At 39.0% G+C, this 21,676-nt stretch overlaps 1 protein-coding gene across 1 annotated transcript in view; it reads right to left on the bottom strand.

Annotated features, from left to right (window-relative positions):
- PTEN (phosphatase and tensin homolog) overlaps positions 1-21,676 on the bottom strand; it is a gene marked incomplete at its 3' end in the record, with an annotated part of 47,140 nt that overhangs the window by 18,569 nt on the left and 6,895 nt on the right. Inside the window, exons 2-4 of the mRNA XM_082002544.1 lie at positions 11,472-11,556; positions 7,990-8,034; positions 2,583-2,626 (exon numbers count right to left, since the gene is read on the bottom strand). Of these exons, the coding sequence (XP_081858670.1) occupies positions 2,583-2,626; positions 7,990-8,034; positions 11,472-11,556 (174 nt within the window). The remainder of the gene's footprint in view (positions 1-2,582; positions 2,627-7,989; positions 8,035-11,471; positions 11,557-21,676) is intronic.

Below are 21,676 nucleotides of genomic sequence, written 5' to 3' on the forward strand. Positions count from 1 at the left end.
AGAGCTGTACTAGTTTTGTCAGGAGAACAGCACCTTAAAGTGCACCCCAAATCTCAACCAACAGATTTGGGATCTTATAAATACAACTCTGGTTCACTTAAAAATTCTCAGCTAGAAACACCATTTCCTTTTCTGGTCTAATAATGAATACATTTCATTTTTAGGCAAGCGTTTGTATTCATTTCATAAGTACTACTCTCTTGTCACACAAGCAAGGCTCCTTTTGATGAATCCCTAAGGACTTAAAGAGCAGAAGTGAGGGATGAAGTTATGGAACTGCTAAATTACTGTAGCACGAGTCTGAAGCCTTTTGGAGGGATCTGCAAGGACAGTTTATTCACTCGCAGTACAGACCGCCCACTTAAGTCTCCCAGAAGACCAAATAGGGAAGCCCGATAAAGTGAATAATCTTTGCTAAAGAAGCAGCAAAGGTTAACGAACATGAACACACACCAGTAAATTCTTCCACACGGAAGATACAAAGACTCCCCAAATGATCATTTTATGTGAACTTACAGAGATGTCACTTTTTGCAGCAGACATAAATGAAAGGAGGAATTTATTTAGAAATCTCTAAGAAGCAAAGCTGTTAGGAGATGCTGCAAATTTGTCTGTACAACTCTGAGTCTATCTCAACTACATCAAGTAAGGTTCCTGTGAAAGAGAGAGACAAAGTAGTCCTGAAAGAACAGCATGAAAAATCCCAAGCAGTAACAGCATGCTGAAGATGCTCTCCAAGATTTCAGATCAAAGGCAAACCTTGCAGTATTTTCTTCAAAGATGGAATGAGGAGCAGATGAAGTGGGTGCCCTGTGATGGTGCAGAGGGATTAACAGTCAGAAAGCAACCTTAGGAAAAATTAAGCTGCACTGTCTTGAGCTGGTCCTTGAGAGGTACAGATCCTCCACGGAATCTGGTTCCTAACACTGAAGCACACAGCATGGAGAACGGTTCTGATTACTCTCTCCAAGCTCCTAGATGTTCCAAGAAAATTCCCATAGCACATAAAGAAGCAAAAAAAAAAATAAAGAGGAAAGCCTGTGGCAAAGCAGAAGGCTATTTCCAGCATGGAAATACTTCAGAAACTGCAAAAACCCTAGACAGATAGCTGGCATCCAAAGAACATGAAGAACTTTCAATGTTTGGTTTTGAATTTGATGCAAGAGCATCCAAGTTGAATAATGAACTACTATCGTGTTTCATGCTAAGTGTACAAATAAGAAGTTCCCTTTGAAATTAATTCACTTCAGAAGATTTTAGAGTAGAAGTGTTGCTCCTCTCCTACGGGAAGTCCTGTGTCAACAATCTGGTTATCTAAGGAAACTAATTCAGGGATGAAAAGAAAAAAAATGCAACATGTAGTTCCCTACAACAGTGTTGTCTGCGAAAGGTGCCGTCAGAAATATTTTGGGCTGGGATTGACATTGAAGGGATCTGAGCACTCCTGTAATAAAAAGCATAAATTAGAGCAAGCATACGTTCTGGACGTATTAGAAGCACATCCTGTTCATTTATGCCTTTTCTCCTCTTACCCAAAGTACTGCTCAAGCAGACCTTACAATATTTTTCTGGCTTGTATGTATTGCATGAGGTTTCAGGACAATGTCATTCAATATTGTAAAAGCAAATAAGAAGTGAAGATGACTTCAACATGACAATTTCAGTCCTTCTATATTCAGACATTAAAGCAACCAATTACATTTTGCTCACATTCTAAATATCCTCTTTACAACTAGAAGGATGGTTTAAAATAATAATTATAAAAGAAAAAGTTGAGCCCTTGCTATGATGTAGTATAAGCCAGTAAGGCCAAAATTTATTAATCTCCTACAATTAACAACAAAGACACGTACTCCTTATCTACCCAGCCATTCTGAAGAACTGCATGAAGAGGAACTACAAGCTCTACTACTGTGCACAGAGATGTTCCTCTGCACAATGAATAAAGGTAAATCTGCATTTATTTATTTATTTATTACCTGAGGAGTTAATACTGACAAAATGAGTACATCAGTTTCCACTCACCCATGAGTCTGATCAAAAGGAGACCCTAAAAGTTTCCCCACTGCTTCTGGTAGTTCTGCAAAGTGTCTAAGAACCAACTCATCTCAAAGAGGCATCATGTGTGAATTAATTTTTTTTTTTTTTTTTAAAGCAACTGAAGGTTTGTTCCAGATCTTCAAAAAGTTTTTATATGAATAGTGACAGTGGCTTAAGGTGTTCTCCACTTTTATTCTAAGTGATGCTTCTGCATAAAAACCAGCCTTCTAAGCTTCACATCTAAATTTTACAGTAAGTTTGCACACTGAATTGAACAGAAACTTCCATAAAACCCATTCTGCACAAATTTTTGCAACAGTAGACTTCTGATTGCCTTATTAGATCTTGATCTAGTTAAGTGTCAGGAACACGTTTTTTGAAAGCGTCAAGAATATAGCAAGTTTCTTCAATGACTCAAAGCAATCTGACATCATTCCTTCTGCCCAAGTCTCCTACATTACTATTCATCAGCTCCTCCTTTATACCTTCATTCAAAAACACTGAAGTTTAAAGAGAATAACACACTAGACAGTAAAATGTACCTCTGCAGTTAAATTTGGCGGTGTCATAATGTCTTTCAGCACATCTAAAAAAGAAAAATAGACAAGAGTTAAAGACAAGTCTGAGCCACTCCCAACATCTGTCACACCTTGGAACATACAGATTAACATATGGGAAAAATCATGTACACCCATCACCTTTATGATTTAAAATGATAGCTAGAGGTTACACACAGAAAAATTGTTTTGTTGCAGATGCATAAAGTTGCTCACTAAAACATCAATTATTTTACTGAAAAACAATTATTTACTCTATGGTAACTGTAGTCCATTGGTATATGTTTTAGTCAGTCTGACTCTGAATGGAGACATTCAAGCAAGTAATAAAATACAGCATTACTTTTTAACACTGTAGTATTAACCGCTCCAGCCACTTGAGCAGCATTATGCTCCCACACAGAGTAGATGGCTATGACCTTCATCCAATTGACTCCAAACTCAAACACATCAAGATGGCTCCACAACAATATGGGTGCTAGGGGTGACTGGGATCACAAGGACATTTCAAGGACCCTCGGGTGCTGCAACCTAAGAAAGCATTCTTCCTCCACAAAACGACCACCGCAGGCTACTGAAAGCACCACTGAATATTATAAGAGATCACTTGTATCAAGCAGAGATTGCGACGCTACTCTCCAACCTGGCATGTGGTCTTGAAATTAGGTGAACTCAGAAAAACCCAAAAGGCCAGTCAGCCAGTTTTCCCCTCACAGATCCTGGAAAATGGCATATTTCTGAAGACTTTGGAGTTGCATCAAAGTCTATCTCACCACTCCGTAAGAGACCCACTCTAGCTAGCTAGTAGTGCAGCGAACCACACTGTATTAGTCTTGCAGGTTGACTTGCCTAGGGACAATCAGTAACCAGATATAAACAATCCAATCAGTAAGGCTTCAATGGAGCCAAACGAGCATGCTGTAAGGGAACAAGCTACATCAGCTGTTGGGTGTTAAGGGGAAAGAAGGCAAGAAGTGGATGCCTTCTGTAATTTTCCTTGGAGTTGCTCTCTGCAGGCAAAATGATGTGCCCCTACATGATGCAAGTGAAAATGCAGTTCAGAAAATGAGAAGAATCCTGCCTCAAAACAGGACTCCAGGTTGAAACACAATGATTGGGAGTCATTTCAGTAGACAAAACATTTAGATCTTCTGTTCTGATTATAATCTGTACTCTGCATAGGGTTCAAATACGCACACCAGTTTCAGGACTGGTATGAACTTATCTTTCCTTAATACGTATGTTATGACTGCAGCCTTTGGAGCCATATGGCACTTACTTGACACTTTCAGACACGCAAACTTTCAGGCTCCTACTTGTGTGACTGTTGCACATAACTGGAGCCTCACATGTGCCGCACTGAGTTTTGTCCACGAGACTCATACACCAGAGGCAGGGACAGAGGCAGGTCTGCTGGTGTTGCACATGCACTCAGTGCTTCCCTTTCTCTGAATTCCAGAACCTTCTCACCTCTAGCCTCTGCTAGGGAAAAGTCTGGCAGTTTTTACAGCTCTGATCGCATTGCTGACACTTTCTCTCGGTCAGAAGTGATACAGTGCAGGTTAAGCTGGCAGATGGGACTCAAAAAAACATTATCTGCACTCGAGCATTTGAGAAGAAAAGTTAGTCGCAGTATGTGAAACCCTGGCCCAGGTTGCCCAGAGAGGTGGTAGATGCCCCATCCCTGGAAACATCCTAGGTCAGACCAGACGGGGCTCTGAGCAACCTGCTGTAGTTGAAGATGTCAGCTAGACCAGGGGGTTGGACTAGACGGCCTTTAAAGGTCCCTTCCAACCCAAACCATTCTATGATTCTGTGTACACCCATGATGGAGTCACCATGCCTGGTGCAGCCATCAGCTGTGCTGGGCAAGGCCTGTTACAAGCTAGCCAGCATCTGAACTTTGGAAGTTGATCCGGCTAGGAAGTAAAGCAGTTAACACAAAGAATCTTATCCAGGCAAGTTTCCTTCTTCCTTTTAAAGAAACACCCAGTTCAAAGGGGTAATAAGAGATTAAAGTCTTCAAAACATAAAAAAATCCACATATGGGGAAAAAGTCTTCAAATATTGAAGTTAGAGAGAGTATCAAGTAGAATACCATAAAGGATAAATAATGGATTTGTTGACACCAAGGACAGAAACTGAGCACAGAACATAGCCATGTCACTCTATGCCCTCTTATGGGAGCTGTACACAAGAAATGCAGAGCTCCAGACACAGCTGTACAAAATACACTCCCATTTCATTATGCAAAACCCATGTGTATCTGCAGCAGAGGTCCCACCGACACAGACTTTGGGGGATGCTCCCATTGCTTAGCATTTCAAATGCATTTGTGTTTTTTTTAAAACCTGTAGATTAGACCTGTAATACAGCCAGATCTCCAGACAAAACCCGAACTTTTTTTTTTTGGGGGGGGGGGGTGGGGGGAGTGGGGAGCAGGTTGGCATGGTTCTTATAATCTTACCTTAAGATCAAAGCGAGTTTAAAACAATCCAGACCCCAAGTGCTGCCAGCCAGGCACCTTTCTGGTCATAACCATGATCCCACTGACAACAGGACTATTGGCTATCGAAAAGATGGCAGCCTATGCCAAAGCCCCACCCCATGTACAAAGAGGTACAGAAAGTATGCACATAAAATCCACATTGGTCATTACAGCTCCTTCCTTTAACTATGTGCCTGTAGGACAGTTGAAAGAAATACACTGGAGAAGATGGAGATTTATTACAATAGGGGAGGTAACAATTCTGCAGTACGTGAAGTTAGGAGATGGAAATGGAAGAACACATTAAAATAAAGAATACTACTGAAGAAATAGCAAAGGGCTAAAGAAACACATGAGAAAATGAAACACAAACATAAAACAAAACGAAATTGATTGCTCAGACATTCACTGGGATGTTAAAAGCCAAGATGCAAGGATGAGGCATAACCGACATTGTTTAAGCATCAGTTAAAAAAATCTCTCTAAATCCTTTCAAATAAAACTGCTCAATACACACATTATTATCAACTTCAAATAACAGCTACCATAAGGGAACTCAAACCCCATGACAGTGTTTTAATTAATTCCGAATATAATCACACAACTTCTCTGAACTCCCACCTCCTTCTTTTAAACAGACAATAGTCGATTATTTACAAAGGATCAGCTTAATCTAAAGAGATACTGTTCTCCAATATACCTGAAGGCTGCAATTTCTTCCCATCTCACAACCAAACGTTACAACAATTTGACTAATGTCATTTATGTACTTAACATGTGTATAAATTTTGCCTGCATAAAGATAAAGAGATAACCTGGCATCTCTAGTCAGAGACACACAGTTTAAAAGCTATGCTTTCCAAGTTGTGCAGTAATCACTTCAATCTTCATTTGCAACTGATCCACGTTTTGGGGAGAAAGAAAAACCCATGCACTGTAAAAGGACATTTTCTCCTGAAAAAGTTTTTATCTGAGGGTAAATACAGTAATTTTAGGAAGTTTCACCTGTGATTGTTTTGAAGTTAGCAACAAGGCAAATCGATGGGAGGGTTCTTGCACCAGAAACTGCGAAGTTAAAACTTACATGAAGAACTTGAAGACAAAAACCTTTGACACACCTGAACAAGTTCATTCCACAACTGAAAAGACACCTATCAGCAAGGTAAACGTCAAAAGCATTTGTCTCATCACAGCTCTTCTCACTTAAAAACTTTAAAGTTGTTCCTATGTAGGGTTGGGGGACTGGTTTTTGCTTTTTTCTAAAGTAAAATGAGGTTGCTACTACACAGCAAAGTGGAAACTTTTCAAGCACCACCTCCCTGAGGAGCTACTTGCTAAGACGCACAGAAGTGTTACTAAACTTTTACTTTCTGACCAAGTCTAGAAATTAACAGCCAGCAACCTATTGTTTTTACCTGTCACCTCTTGAGCGAGTTCAAAACAAGCAGCTCAGTACGAGGCTGCTCAGCAAACCCTGATCTGCTAAGTGATACCAGAGCCACACTTCACAGAAGCTGACAGCTGAACTCAGCCCCAAGAAGCAGGAGGAAATTAAGTTCTATCTGTCCCGTTCTGCTTTGCTCCCCAAACCAAGCAGAAGCTCTCAGGAGGTTTCAGGGGGGTCTAATAAAACCACAGATTTTACATGATATGGACCTCTAGTGCTGAGCTCCAAGAGACTTCAAAAGGAAGATACCCAGAAAGTTACCTCTTTAGAGAGCTGCACCTACACGCAGAAGGAGCGATTAGCTATTCTAGGAAGCACTGTCCTTTCCACCCATAAGTGCCATCAAGACAGTGCTTATTAAAAGGCTAACATTTGGAGAGCTTCTAAGCTGGAGAAAATAATTTTCTTACTGAACTGGGTGAATGGTGTCCAATGACTTTATTTTAATCCATGTTTTATATACATATCTTTGTCTGTCCCATCCTACCCCAGGCTTTAGACAGCTTCAATAACCAGTATACAATTTCTCAGCTTCTAGTATAACTTCATTCCAACATCAAGAAACAGTTGCTTAATGCATAATCCTTCAACTAATTTAGAGGCATATTTAAATAGTTATTTTTAATGACTAACAGATTACAATGTAATGCATTGTCTGGACTTCTATACTACAGTAATTCTTCCATTATTGCAGATATTTAGAAACATATTAATTTAAAAAAAAAAAAAAAAAAGCCTTAGCAGCTCAGAGAGCCAGTAAGTCTTCAACTTGGATTTCTGGGAAAAAATGAGGGGTAGGAAAAGCAATACCTACTTTTCAACATCAGCTGACATTACAAAATAATTTATACATGTAAAATTAGCCTAAGCTAACATATAAAGATGATCAAGAAACAATAACAACAAAATCCCTTCTGTAACAAGAACAGCTTTCTGCAAAAGTAAATCTTCAGAGGAAAACATTACACTTACAAAAAGCAGAAACCATTGCACTACCAATGGCTGCAATAGTTTTTTTCAAAGTAATAAACAGGGACAATCAAGAATAGTGAGGAAGCAAACAGGATGTGGGTACCAATGCAGTTCAGTTTAAAAAAAAACTAAAAAAACCAGGAAAACATTAATTTGGCAGATTCTTCACTGCGGACATTAATACATTAACAGAAAGCCTGCTGTGAATTACTTTTCACTTTTTAATCACATGGTACAAGCTCCAGATGGGCTAGCTGCCAAGTCATTTAAAAGCATTCAAGTAATATGAATACACACCAGCATTTCATTTAACCTCACTCAGCTCCACTAAATGAAGTAACAGTGCTCTCAATCAGGCTTAATTGTTTTAAGAAATGTGCAAAACATCTCTAGCTCTGCTTCAGTACAGAAACAAGCCACTTTCACTCATAAGCCATTTTTAGAACTCATTATTTGGGAAAATACATCTATAAGAGCATACTTACAGATTGTATATCTTGTAATGGTTTTTATGCTTTGAATCCAAAAACCTTAAATAGGAAAAAAAAAAAAGGCAGGTATTAATATACATTGCAGTAATGGTGACCTTAATTTGCAGCATCCTTAAAGCAGTGCATTCCAGGCCTCAGCGGGCACCGCACTGCCTCAAAGTCAAGGTGGGAGTGCATTGCAAACCTCATTCATACAAGTAATCCAGTACTATGAATAAGACTACTTATGCAGCTGAGGAGACCAAGATTTGACCTGCAACTGAAGTATTTATTGTGTGGACCAATCTGCACTGATTTCTAAGATACCTGCACATCAGTATATTAAGCCAAGGAAGGTTTGTTTATTTTTAAAGCAGAAAGTATTGATTACACAAGGTATCTGTAAATGCTTACTTCCATTTTAATCATCTGCGCAAAATATTTTGCCACAGTGGTATTTCCAATGAAAAAAGCAGTTAAATAACTTTTGTATTCCAGTTAGAACAGCCAGAATCATTTCTTTTAATACCTTTTTTTTTCAATGGTCGTTATTTGCCACTGAAGTCTGAGGACAGTGCCCAATGATGCTCTGGATTCAGAAGGGGGAGGGGGGGAAAAGAAGACCACTATAATTCTTCACACTCATTTCATTTTCATGCTCACTTTGTAACAAAAACTTCCCATACTTGGGAGAGCCAAACTGCAAACATGATTCATCAAAATTGCTGTGATTATATATGATGTGTCACCTGGCAATGTTCAAGAAATAACATACAAATGTTTACACTTAACATCATCAACAGTGTGTATCTGCACATCAGCCAGAAGGAATTTAATTAGCCATGACAGAACATGCTGTTCAAATTGAAAAGAAACACTAGCTGCTAAAATCCTGGAAAGCTCAAGCAAAAACAAGCTCTGGTTATCAGTCATAATATTCCAGAAGAACCTAGAAGAACTCTGTGGTTAAACCGATGCATTCAAATAAGAACAGATGTGAACGCTCCTTGTGCAGCATTGAGTGTAAGATTCCAATTTCACCGGCAAAAATATGTCATGACTCCCACTGGTGCCCCTGTTGGCAGACTTCGAGAGATTAAGGAAGATGGTGGACATGGAGATTTGTTCCAGGAGATGTCCCTGCTTGTTTAAAACACACTGAAGAGCAAGGACAGTTGACACCGCTTCTGCCAGTAATATCCACAAAGCTAAGTATAAGCTTTCATGCAAGTATTTTTCTAAGGACATAATTCCATCCAAAACCTCTCAAAAGCATCAGTCACAGGAGACATGCGTAAGTCCATGCTGTACTTCTCATACAGTATTAGCATTACATTTGTCAGGATAGCAGCTATTCAGTAAAAGCCCACTGGCATATCCTGGCTCAATACCAATTGCTCCAGAGCTCAAACACGCTGAATTTCTGCATAAAAAGCTCTTGGAAAAAAAATTCCACAATAAAAAGACAGAGGCAGATGAGAACCTGCTGATTGCAACATGCAGAATGCTTCATGATCACATTTTGTGCGTTACTCTCATTTAAAAATAGGGGGCAATAAACCTAATGCTACTTTAGCATCCAGTTCCCTACAGCCACTTAATTTACATCTCTCCGTATCTTAATTTGGTTGATTACACTCTTAGGTGATCACTACTCCTTTTGATCAGAGTGTTTATGGACAACTTAATAATTATATAGTCATCCCCTTTCAAAAGGCTAATTTACACATATCTACATACTTAACCACTAAAACGTATTTTCCTTCATACAGAAGCAACTGAAATCAATGCTGTGAATGGAAGAGAGTCTTCAAAGAGTACTGCCTATTATTATTTATTCGGATTATTCCCATGTCATTTATTCCAAGTCCAGCCTTTGTCCCTATCCTACAACTTGCAAAGGTGGAGTCCATCAGGGACCACATACTTCACACAGCAGATGCAATGCTCACATCAACTTAATGAAACAGTGGCTCTGACTGCTGGTAAAGAAAGATGGCTAGATAGTTTGAGTTTGTGGGATAGCCCTTAACTGTCCCAAAACCACAGCAAAAGCTTTTTCTTTTGTGCAAGCTGTGTGCAATGATACGATTAGAAAACACAACTTCATGCCTCTTAACAATTCTAGGAGAGAAATACACACTCTGCAAGAGTATTTACAGATTGCTACGCTGAACCTTACTGATACGACCAGCTCTGGAAAAGTGACGACTTCTCACTACTGCATGACAGAACAAGGTCATTTCTGCAAGCTTCTGGCATTTTCAGTGCTATTCGTGGATAGTGAACTTCGTCACGATGGTTAAATATGCAAAAACGAAACCCCCTCCAACTCATCTGAAGCTAACTGCAGCTGCATGGGGAAGTCGCTGCCTCCAGACGACCAAGTCTCAGTTGAGGGTTACGATTCCTCCCAGTGTGGGAACTGAGGAGCTGTCTCAACTCATTTCTGTACAAACCTGGATGCAAACAATTACCAGTGAAATTCAAGCAGTGCTAATTCTGCCTGCCAACAACTATGAGAAACTTTCTGTGGCATCTTAAACCTGTGAGCAGCACCTTCTTGCCCAGATACACCTACTGCTAACTTCGCTGCATAACCACACCCCTTACTGCATTATCCCCCCATCCCCAAACATCAAGTCTCTTGGAGAGAGAGAAAGTTCATAAGTTCAGTAACTTATGACCTCAAATGCCCAAGACCTCAAAAGCATCACACATGACTTAAAAACCAGAACTTGGGATCCTAAGAACACTAACATCTGGCAGCTGCTGCAACCTCTCACACTACGTTCTCCAGGTAGGGTGTCAACTAAAATTACAACACTGTTCCTAAAACACTAAGTACACCTTCCACAGTTGTATCCAGCAGTTCACAGTAGATAACTTTTTTTGATGTTAAAAATGACAACCTGTAGGTTGGGTTGGGTTTTTTTTATTTTACAAAATGTGCTACAAAGCATCACCAGCAATAATATTAGCTGATTTTTCTCTTCATCCACAATTATTGAAGACAGCCAGATGTAAAAGCCTTTAGAGATAAGTTACCTATATTTACTACTTTAACTCAAAATTAACATATCAAGCACTTCATTTATTGATTGAAGAAAGGATATGGGCAAACATACTCTGAAATGCCATCAGCCATCTGAGGAAACTCTCAACACCGTGAACAGACACATGGACTAACATCTTTCAAAAAGCAAAGAACCTCCTTTTACTACAACGCAATTTACTGAAATCAGTTTTTGACACTAAAAATCAAATTACATGCATTTGAGATCAACAGAGAACAGCAGCCTGGCCTTAAATTCTTGAAAATACCATTTTTGTTGCTTCCAACAATTTTCAGGAAAGCAAGTAAGGCAACATATACGAGATGCAAAAATCTTGCCATTTCTACAAGTCTGAACACACATCCTTTCCTTAGCAGAACAGGAGTACAGAAAAGGATACCTAAGATTTACAACAATAAGTTAAGAAAAATAAAGCCTTACCTTACTACATCATCAATGTTGTTCCGGTATACTCCTTCAAGCCTCTCCGCAGGAAAACCCATAGCAATTATGTTTGGATAAATATCTGAATATGCAAGTTATGGAAACGTTTGTAAAGCATACAAAATTTCTACAAGGGCATTAAATGGACATTAATCAACATTTAACTGTATTGAAGTCAGAGCAACAACTCCGACTCCCATATGCAAACAGTTCAGCTTTGTATGTGCAGTAATAAGCCATCTTTAAAAAAAAAAAAAAAACCAAAACCAAAAAACCCCAAACCAAAAAAAAAAAAACCTTACAAAAAGGTGGTGTGGGGGGAAATCAGGAGGGAAAGTTTTGAAAACACAGTACTTTGACCACAGCCACTATAACAGAAATTTCCTTACATCTCAAACAGATAATGTTAGATGTCTATGCTATTGGGCAGCTGATGGTTAACATCCATTAGGAAGGCAATCCACTAGAAAAGCAGACTCAAGTAATCCACGTACATCATACATTATCTCACCAGAATCACACAGATGCTACATACTGGTCTTCCTCTACAGTTTGAGTGCCGTATTAAATCCAATGTCAAACTATTAAAATGGTCTTCTGCGACTAAATTGCAAGATTTTTCCAAATTAAAACCCATGCTCATGTCCCCAGTGAACCCAAAACAGGTATACCACACAAAACAGCAAAACAAACAGAAAAGTGCATTTCAGGCATGCAAGCCCTGGCAAGGCCACACAAACACTAACATTTTTATCACCTTCCATGATTTCTATGCAACAGACCACCATAGCAGCTGCTAAAGTAGCTCTGAAGCCTAAATGTTAAGATATTGCAATAGATGGGAATTTACAGATCTGCAAAGGATTATATATCTTGTTTATTAAAAAACAATTCCCTATTTCTGCAAAAATATTCTAGATTCTTATTCTGAACTACATGTAATTCACTTGCCAAAAGCAACCTGAGATAAAGAACTCCGAAAAAGTACCTCTTAGCAAAAACAATTTTTTTTTGTTAGTGCTAAGGAAAAAGGCCAAATAAGAAAATTGTAACGTTACATCTAGAGCCAATGTAGTAATGAATTCACAACAAATTGTTAGAAAATTACTGGTATTTGTTTTCCTGGTGGTGTAGTGAGATATGGATTTTTTTTTTTAAATAGAAGTTAAGAAAAGAAAGTACTCCCAAGTTTTAAACATTATTAGAAATTATAGTCTAGTGAAGAAGCTTCACTGAAAAGCAAAACAGAAATGAAACTAGGAGCTCGAAAACAGACCATACCCTACCGCATTAACATACTCCTCCTCAAACTATTTTTAGCAGGAGTAAGAACAAAGCATGGTATGTTTGAAGCTGGCCCTGCTTTAAACAAGGGGGCTGAAACAGGTGATTTCCAGAGGTCCCTACATTATTCCACAATTTTAAGAATAATTTTTATTTTTATGGTTAAAATATAACAAAGCTCCAAAGAGTAGTCATCAGAATGGAAGACATTGCAGCAGCTTCCAAGCTACCTCTACACAAAGAAAAGCCTGAAGTAGGATACAAACTACTTTACTCCATCCTTGAAGAATTGCCACAAGCTTAAGTACTCACAGGGAAGCAGCATGGACCAAGTTCCGCATTTACATAGTTAACTAGAAGACTTAAGGAAAACATTAAGAACTGAATACATGGAAATAATGTTTTCTATTCTCAAAAAAAGAATTAGTATTTACTATGTTGTAATCCAAGTATTAATAGATATTGGTCTGCTTGGACTATTCAAAAGATGATTTATGCAGACAATGAGAAAAATACGAAAGTTTTTGAGAAATACAAATAAATATCTGTAGCTGCCTTAAATACAGACACTGAAAGGGGTTCATGTCTGGTTTCCAATTTATTCTGTACTTACCCAAATCCTAAAAAAAGTTTATCTTGGGAAAAAAAAAAAAATAAGTTGCTGAACTTTCAGAGCTTGTGATAACTTCAGATACTATCAAGTCACATAAGTCTTAAACTTTGAACTTCACTCTGAACATATCTTACCTCACAAACAGTCCACACCTCTCTGTTAAATTAACAAAAGGCTCTATATAATTAGCAATGTATTTACTATTTCAGCAGTTAATACTTGCCATAAGCAGAAGAAACTGGTTGTAAATCACGTGCACCTGCTCCATGCCTATTAACAGTGAATTACCTTTCAGCTAGCACACCCCATCACTCCCTCCTCGTTCTCGATTTCAACCTGATTTCTACCTACTGCCAGTTCTAGCATTTATACTTAAAAGCACCTCCTTTTACGTCCTGCTCTGAGCAGCAGGGCTATAAAAATTACCATAGCAAAATAATCCAGTACATTAGCCTGCTTTCCACAGCACTTCTCCATAGAAGACAAGTATTCATGCTAGCAACAGGGGTAAAAGAAATTAATTTTGACACAAAACAAAACTCAATTTCAACTATAGTATCACCCATGAAACAGATGTCCAGACTTCACCAAATTACCGTGTAACTTGCTCAAATTTCTACTCACAACCGTGAGCTTTACTACACATTTTTTTCACACATTTCCGCCTGCAGTTTATGTTCAGATGCTTTTCTTCTGCTGTTGGCTTTTCCTCTCCAAGAGGCTAAGAAATAAGATACTTTCCAGGATTCCCAGCTGGTGCAAGATGGAAGTGAAGCAGACAGACATCCCAAGCGAAGGGAACAGAACATCTTAACAACAGCGTTTCCAAGTTTGCAGGCTCACAGACTTCTCCAAACACCAAAGCCTGAAAACATGCAGGCAGAGAGAGATAAAAAGTTCCAAAATAACCGGGGCGGTCTTTTGGAAAGTGCAATCCCCTTTTGGCTCCTGCATCTCATGTGACTGCTCTCCCCGCCCTCGCTCCTCAAGGGCGATGCACAAGCAGTACCTGCACAGCTTGCATGCATTTATTCTTTTAAACAGGAGCAAGCCAGTAGAATTGAATGCTTAAGCTAAACCATCCATCATTACAGCTGCATTTTAAAACCGAGAGCTGGTATTGCAAAAAGGTGTTCCACAATATGCCAGTAAGTAAAGAAAATGAAAAAACACTCAAAGGCAGGGTAGGGGGGAAGAGTATGAATCAACTTACTGATGCTGATTCAATAAAAGTGCTGTATGCTCTGGGGTTTTGCAACCTGACAGCACAAAAACTGAAGTTGCCAAAAAACAAACATCCAAGGCGGGGGGGGGGGGGGGGACGGACACACACACAACAACACAGGACAACACTGTTTTTAGAAAAGCATGATTGTTTTTTAAATAGGCAAGCCAATTTCTCCCCCACCTAAATATAAGCATCCTGGAGTACCTTACTTATTATCTCAAAGTACTGGACTGGAATGCAATTCACACACCACTGCTGACTCACGCTTCTGCCTGCAACAGATCTGGCGTTAAAGGACACCAGCCTCAGCAAGCAAACTATACCCATCCACGGCACGCATGCAAGGCTGCAGGCTTCACCTGCACCGAATGAAAGCAAGCGACAACTATGACAAACGCATTCATATTGCTGGTGAAGATCGTTTTATGTCATTTTAATATATACTTCTGACAAGCATGCTGAAGCAGCATGTTGCTTTGAAACTCTTTTGTTGGTTCAAGCAACTGAAGAATGCCTTTTGCTTTAAGGAGCAACGCAAGATGGAAGAACAGAGTGGAAGTGCTGTTGCTGTTTGCACAGATGATCCAAACATCTGAGCAGAAATAGCAGTTTCGTCATGTAATTGAAAAAGCTGCCATAAAACCCAAGCTCTTCCACCCTTTCCTCTCCTGTGAAAAGATACCCCAAGATCTGCAGCAAGTGAAGGGGCTGGCTGTTACTGCATCAGTACTAGCTTGCTTTTTTCCTGATGCTGGGGAACGAAACAGTCCTCCACTCAGGGACAGCCTCTGATAGCTGCATGGAAGGGTACGGAGCTGAACCAGTTAGGGGAGCAACAGTCCACTAAGCATCATCTTAAGCAAGTTCTGCTATCACCAGCCATGCTCAACAGTTCAGAGACACTGCTTTCCACACCTCAGTTAATTTCAGCTTTGGAAATCAATGTTAATTTAAGATATTCACTACCAAGACGAGACTTCTTACAAAGGAGCTTGGAAGCTGGGCTTATATTCAAAGCAAGAATTCTGAGTCATCACAAAATCGGTAATGATACCGATAATTTTAGAAATCTGGAAGAACTGATGATTTAAAACATACAACAAGTTCGTTATCAATTCCAAGCTTTTTTTTGTTTTGAAACAGGCAAATGAAAATGGAAAAAGCCTCAGCCATTTATTGAGGCAGTTCTACAACACATGCAAAACAAAGTGAACCGAACTGTCGCAGCTTCCTAAATTTGAAATGGTCTTTCAAAAAAAAACACCAAACCAAAACACTAAACATAAAATAAACCCTGCCACATTTTGCCAAAGTAGCTCTTTCCCCAAGAAACCCATTCCCAGGAATGGTTTCAAAGTTTTTAAAGCATTCATTCCTTTCTCAATCTTGTAAACATGGAGGCTAGGATTTTAGTTAGCAAGCATAATAAAAAATACGTGAGAGAAACTCATGATACACAACAGCAAAACACTAAAATGCCATCTTCTACTCACGTTCATACTTCTTACTAACTACAAAACTTCAGCTTTCAAATGAACAAAGACAATGCTATGCTATACCCAAGGAACCTTAAAATGAAAGCATCCAATAATTTGCTAAGTTACCAAATGCCACAATGAAAAAGCGATGCTTCATCAGTATTGAAGACATACTAAAGCAAATAATCCACATGCCACTTCAGAAACGCCTTTGCTCTAATGCTGTTCGTAGATTTAACAAAACACTGCTCTTAAAGCCTGAAATCATTCCCACATGCTAAAGATGATAGTCTTTCCAGTTTCTATGAGAAAAAGCCTGTATCATTATGCAAATCAGCAGTTATAATCACTTTCAAAAATAGCTGTCTATATATTCACATTATGCCAAGATCAAATTAAAGAATATGCAGTATATGCTTTAAATTATACGTACAGACACATACTGATTTAAAGCAAATTACTCATGTTGGTCCTGTAACCGATTCTGCTCACAAATTCAGCCTTTCTCCTAATAATGGAAGGTGGCCAAAAAAGCATACCGAAATATTTGCCCATTCTTAAGCTCTTATACAGCCACAAGAAAGTTGCAAAAATAGCCAGCTATAGCTTTTCCTGCACTGATCAAACATTCTCAATTAACATCTAGAACATGAGTCATTAGAATTTCTAAGTAATTTCATGAAGTCCTGTTTCAAACAAAATACTTAATCCCTTATTCTCGTTCCACTCATGAAGGCAGCTATAACAGAAAAACAGAGAGCAAATGACCTAATCTTCCTATTCTATAAGCATGCTAGAGCATGCAGTGCTTAAGAATTTACATATAGCTTTACTTTTTAAACCCAGCACTGAGGACAGACTTTAAATCAAAACACAAATAAAAAACAACTTTAAAACTATTAGCCCTTTACAATCAAAGGGTTCAGGAAGACCTACCAGGCATTAGACTTCATCTTTCTTTAAAAAGGAAATTTAAAACAAGCTGAGTGTTCCTGAAGCTGTGAATGATGGTCACTGTTCAAGTCATGCTTTGGAGCTAAAAACTTACTGCAAATCTTGAACCTGACACCTGCAAATAAAAGGACAACAGTCCATTTTTCCCAACCCTCGGTCTCCAGCTTCCAAATATGAATCTTATTTAACAAAGAACAGATTTAAATCAGTGAATCTATGGCCTGAAAAAAAGCTTCACAACTGCCAGGAATGCAAATTTCCACTTCCAGTTCAGGCAAGCAAGGTATGTACCTGCTTTAATCTGCTCCTGAACAGCCCACTCCTCATTCGCACACAAGCTGCTGTCAGTTTTGCTCCACTATGCATCACCCATCACCCTCCTGGCTGCGGAGAGCCACCATGCAAAGGAAACCAGCCTCTAGCATGAGGTGGCCCAGCTGTCAACTGCTAAGTCCCATTTGATAGCAACACCGAAGAGCAGAGGAACAATGTGACTGCGAAGTCTCCGAAAGTTGCTTTGTTGTCTCAATTTGTCTGCAATTTTCAGGAACTCTGACTTCAGTAACCATGCAATGTGATCTAGTGGCACATCTGGCCCTACCAGCTATGAAATGTTAGCGTGCTAACCTCAAGCCCTTTAACTCCAGCTTAAACAAGTCTGTATAGCAACGGCAAGAAAAAAAACGTTCTTGCTGTTCAACAGCTTGACAGCCTGAAGCTATGGGGAGAGTGTTACGAGAAGTGTCCACACTCCGTCCTCAAACAGATTTTAAAGTCCTGACAAATGGCCAAGCTCTTATTAGTGCCGTTTTTTTGACAGTATCCCTAAAAAAAAAAACAGACATAAGAAAATATACCCAGCCAAATCTAGAAAAGTTTCCTAGCATATATACTGTTTAGCCTGTACACATGCATACCTTTTTTTTTTTTTTTAACATGCAGCATTTCCATTAGCCAGCATGAAACGCAAAGCAAGTTTACTATTTTTCTCTCGGTCTGGATAATCAGGAAGTATAGAGGAAATGAACAGGAAGAAAGTTCTTCAGAGCAAAGGAGGATTCCTTGTAGCCAGCCAGCTGCACTTGCCAACTCTACCATCTGTGCCTTAAAGAACAAGAAAAGAGACCAACTCAGATGTGGCTCAGAGAAACATTTTATGATTTAGAAGAAATGTGTTTAACCCCTTAATGCTCAGTATTTCAACTACAACCCTTTTTTTTCCCTTCTTCTCTTCTTTTTTTTTTTATTTTTTCATCTTTCAGCTTCTAATTTAAACACAGCAACCTAGACGAAGAACAACAAAACTGCAGCTCCTTTGTATGCAGGAGGCAAACCTGTCCAGACGAGGTCATGGGCCTGACAACAGGTCTGGAGGGGAACTCAAATTCCCGCAGCGCAAAGTAGTAAATCAGAAGATGCTTGAAGTTGATACTGCCAGGTTGTCTCGGGAACCAGCTACATCCTCAACTCACTTCCATCCCATAGCAGGGCTTTTGGACCTGCTTACTATACTGCATTTGGGAAGTATTCCCAGAGCAAGAGTCTCTCCCTTCATCTGTGAGGCGTATGAAATGTGTCCTGGAGCTCTCAGCCATATGGAGGCTTTGCTGAACAGCTAATAGGGTCAAGAAGATTGGAAAAAACCCACACATAATCTACATAATAAGCAGGCACCAATTTTTTTTGCAAAACATGGTATCAACCTCATAAACCTCACAGCATAAATACAAAACAATGGTAACAGAGAAGCATGAAAAGATGATGTCTTCTCCACAGAAGAGCTTGTTCTGACAAAGACTAAGAGATACCTTAAACTTCCATTTCAACATGGTTTGGAATCACAAATAAAGGTAGGAAAGCATGCAGATAGTAAAGGAAACATGAGCTTGTTGCGAAGAGCTGCAAATCCCTCTAAAATAGCTGACAGTATTACAGGGCACAAAAAAAGCTACCCTTCCCATTAAGAAAAAGCCAAGAGCAACAGGAGCATAACAAATGATGCAACAGCACACTACATTATTCATATAAAATTTGATAGAAAAAGCTCTTCAGCTGAGGAGTCAAAGATCAGGCTTCAACTCCTACTTCAAGTCCAGATCTACAGCACTGAACAAAACCCTACAATCCCAAGAAGTTTCTAGGTGAAAACATGCAGAGGTCTACTTAAGACTTTTTGTTTCTGCTCACGCTTTGGAAGAAGCCACATCCCATCTTATCTTAGGTACCCTGGTATCCCAACTACCCGCAGCAACACACAGCGGCTCGAGGCCAAGAGCTGCGCCAATGGCAAAAGACAACTCTACGTGTGAGGCTGAGCAGCCATCCTCAAGGTAACACATTCACTGAGTGGATCTTCTCAGTAGGAGGCAATGTACATGAGAAGCTTGACTGTCACATCTCAGTTTGAGATTTCCAAAGTGACAAATTTACCTATTTTAACCCATGAAGCAAATTCAGCATGAACTTTTGCAAGACAGAGTACGGGATCTCCCTTGTACGTGTTCCCAGCACACTACCATGCTTTGCAGAATCTCCTTTAAAGAAGCAGTGACGTGTACTTAAGCATATCCTAACCCCAAACGCCCACAGAAAAATACAAGAATTTTATTCAGTAAAAAGAAGTCAGCACAGAGACTCACTACTTTGATATTTACTGACAGGAAGTGAAAAATGGCTCAGTCTCAAATTTTTGCAAGTCTGAAAGGACATCCAAAACTTTCAGAGACAAGGGAATCTAACATAGCTATCAGGCTGGAGGACAAATATGTCACACTAAAAAGCTTTATAAAACGTAAGCTACAAAAACTAGGATTTGTATTATGTACCCTTAATTTTCGGGGGGAGAGGGTAGTAAGCCAAGAGAAGATAAAGGTAAGTGGCAAAACAAGACAAAAGGTCATCCTAATAAAACCATTTCTCAACCAACAAGCCCTGAGTAGATAATATTATTTTCATTCTAATGCGATCTAGCATTTTCCTCCTCTAAGTGTCAATGCAAAAGAAGGACATTACTTCTCTAACTCACTCACACAAGAAATTAAAGAACAGAAAATACACAACTACTTCAATTCTAGCCCGATACATACCCAGGCAATGCAATGAATTAAGCAGAGGCCTCTAAGAAAATTCATTATGCAATTAAAAGCTACTATACTACAGCTCCACAAAGGCAGAATTAAGTTTATAAAAACATTTCTTAAGCCCTTCACTACAAAAAAATGGGTATTAAGCATTTTTTATGCACTGCTGCACGTTGGGGCTGTGAAGCTGGGACTTCATCTTTAGAGGGAACAATGCCAGCTTTTGCAAGAATCATCACCCCAAACAGAGCAGTTGAATTTAATTTTTTAGCTGCACAATCAATTACCTTTTGAATCACGGAGCCCACTACTTTAGCTACATTGCCTAAAAATCATTATTAAGATAACCTAGATTTATGCAGCATGATACACGGCCTAATTGCACGATTATTTACTTCCATTCTACAAAACTACTTTTATTCAGGATCTCAGAGGCGAGATGGTAAATGAGGCAGATGACGATCAAAGCAAAGAGGATGCTAGCTTGAATTAGAAACTGGAACAAGGATTTGTTTACATCTGAAATATCAATCTGAGACTAAGATACATTCAAAAACTAACAGCAATCTCTGAACCCGAAGTAGAATCAACCACCCACAAAGCATTCGTGTTTCAGAAGAGATCCTGCTCTACAGGGACACTTACGAACGTTTCCGTATTTTCAAATAAAATTCCCTTCCTACAGTCTGAAATCACCAACCCAAAAACTCATATGAACGCACAAACGTGCACAGCTTTAATCCCAAAAACCTTCACAGAAGTGCCAAACCAAAGAAGTATACAACTACCCTAGTATTTAAGATGAGGCATCAGGCATATCCAGCAATCACTACTCACAACTCCAGGCTATATCCCATTTACCCCCACTGAAAAAGCTATGCAATAATTAACCTTCAATATCCACCCTACATTAGGCACAGTAAATGAATCAAAATCACGCGTAGCTCCGAGTTCCAGATTACTTGCTGGGTACTCGAACTAGAAAGGAGGTGGGCTTTCAAAGGGAGTTAGTTATGACTAATGACAGCAACTTTGGTCTGTAATGTAATTAAGGGATTTGACAGCTCAACTGCGTATTCCCTCCCTTTTCTTCTAGTTTGTCAGAACACAACCATTGTCCCTTAAATCATTATACAAGAACCACTTTCTTGTTTAAACACGTTGTAAGGGAAGACTCTAGGCTAAGGTACCACAGGTATAATTTGTCAGCTTATGCAGTATTAATGTGGCAACAACATTAATCCATTAAAAATATAATTTCATTTAAGAAACTATTCAGAGATTCACAACTGGCAAAAGCAACTCTGTAGACAGAAACTTTATATATAAAATCTCAATTTTGTAGTTATTACATTCTGAAGTTTAATTTTGGCATGGCTTTATGTTTTTTAGGACAGGGGTTTTTAACGTAATGTGTTAATAAAACACATTCTTTCAGTCATATTATTAGTGAACAAATTATATCCATTGCTTCCACAATAAAGAGGATTTAGGTGTCCAAAGCATCCTACAAGGAAGAAAATGGAAAATACAGTCACCTCTCTTCTGGAAGAAAATTAGAAAAT

This window comes from Phaethon aethereus (assembly GCF_964289735.1).
Source record: "Phaethon aethereus genome assembly, chromosome: 7".
In the NCBI taxonomy this organism is placed as follows: domain Eukaryota; kingdom Metazoa; phylum Chordata; class Aves; order Phaethontiformes; family Phaethontidae; genus Phaethon; species Phaethon aethereus.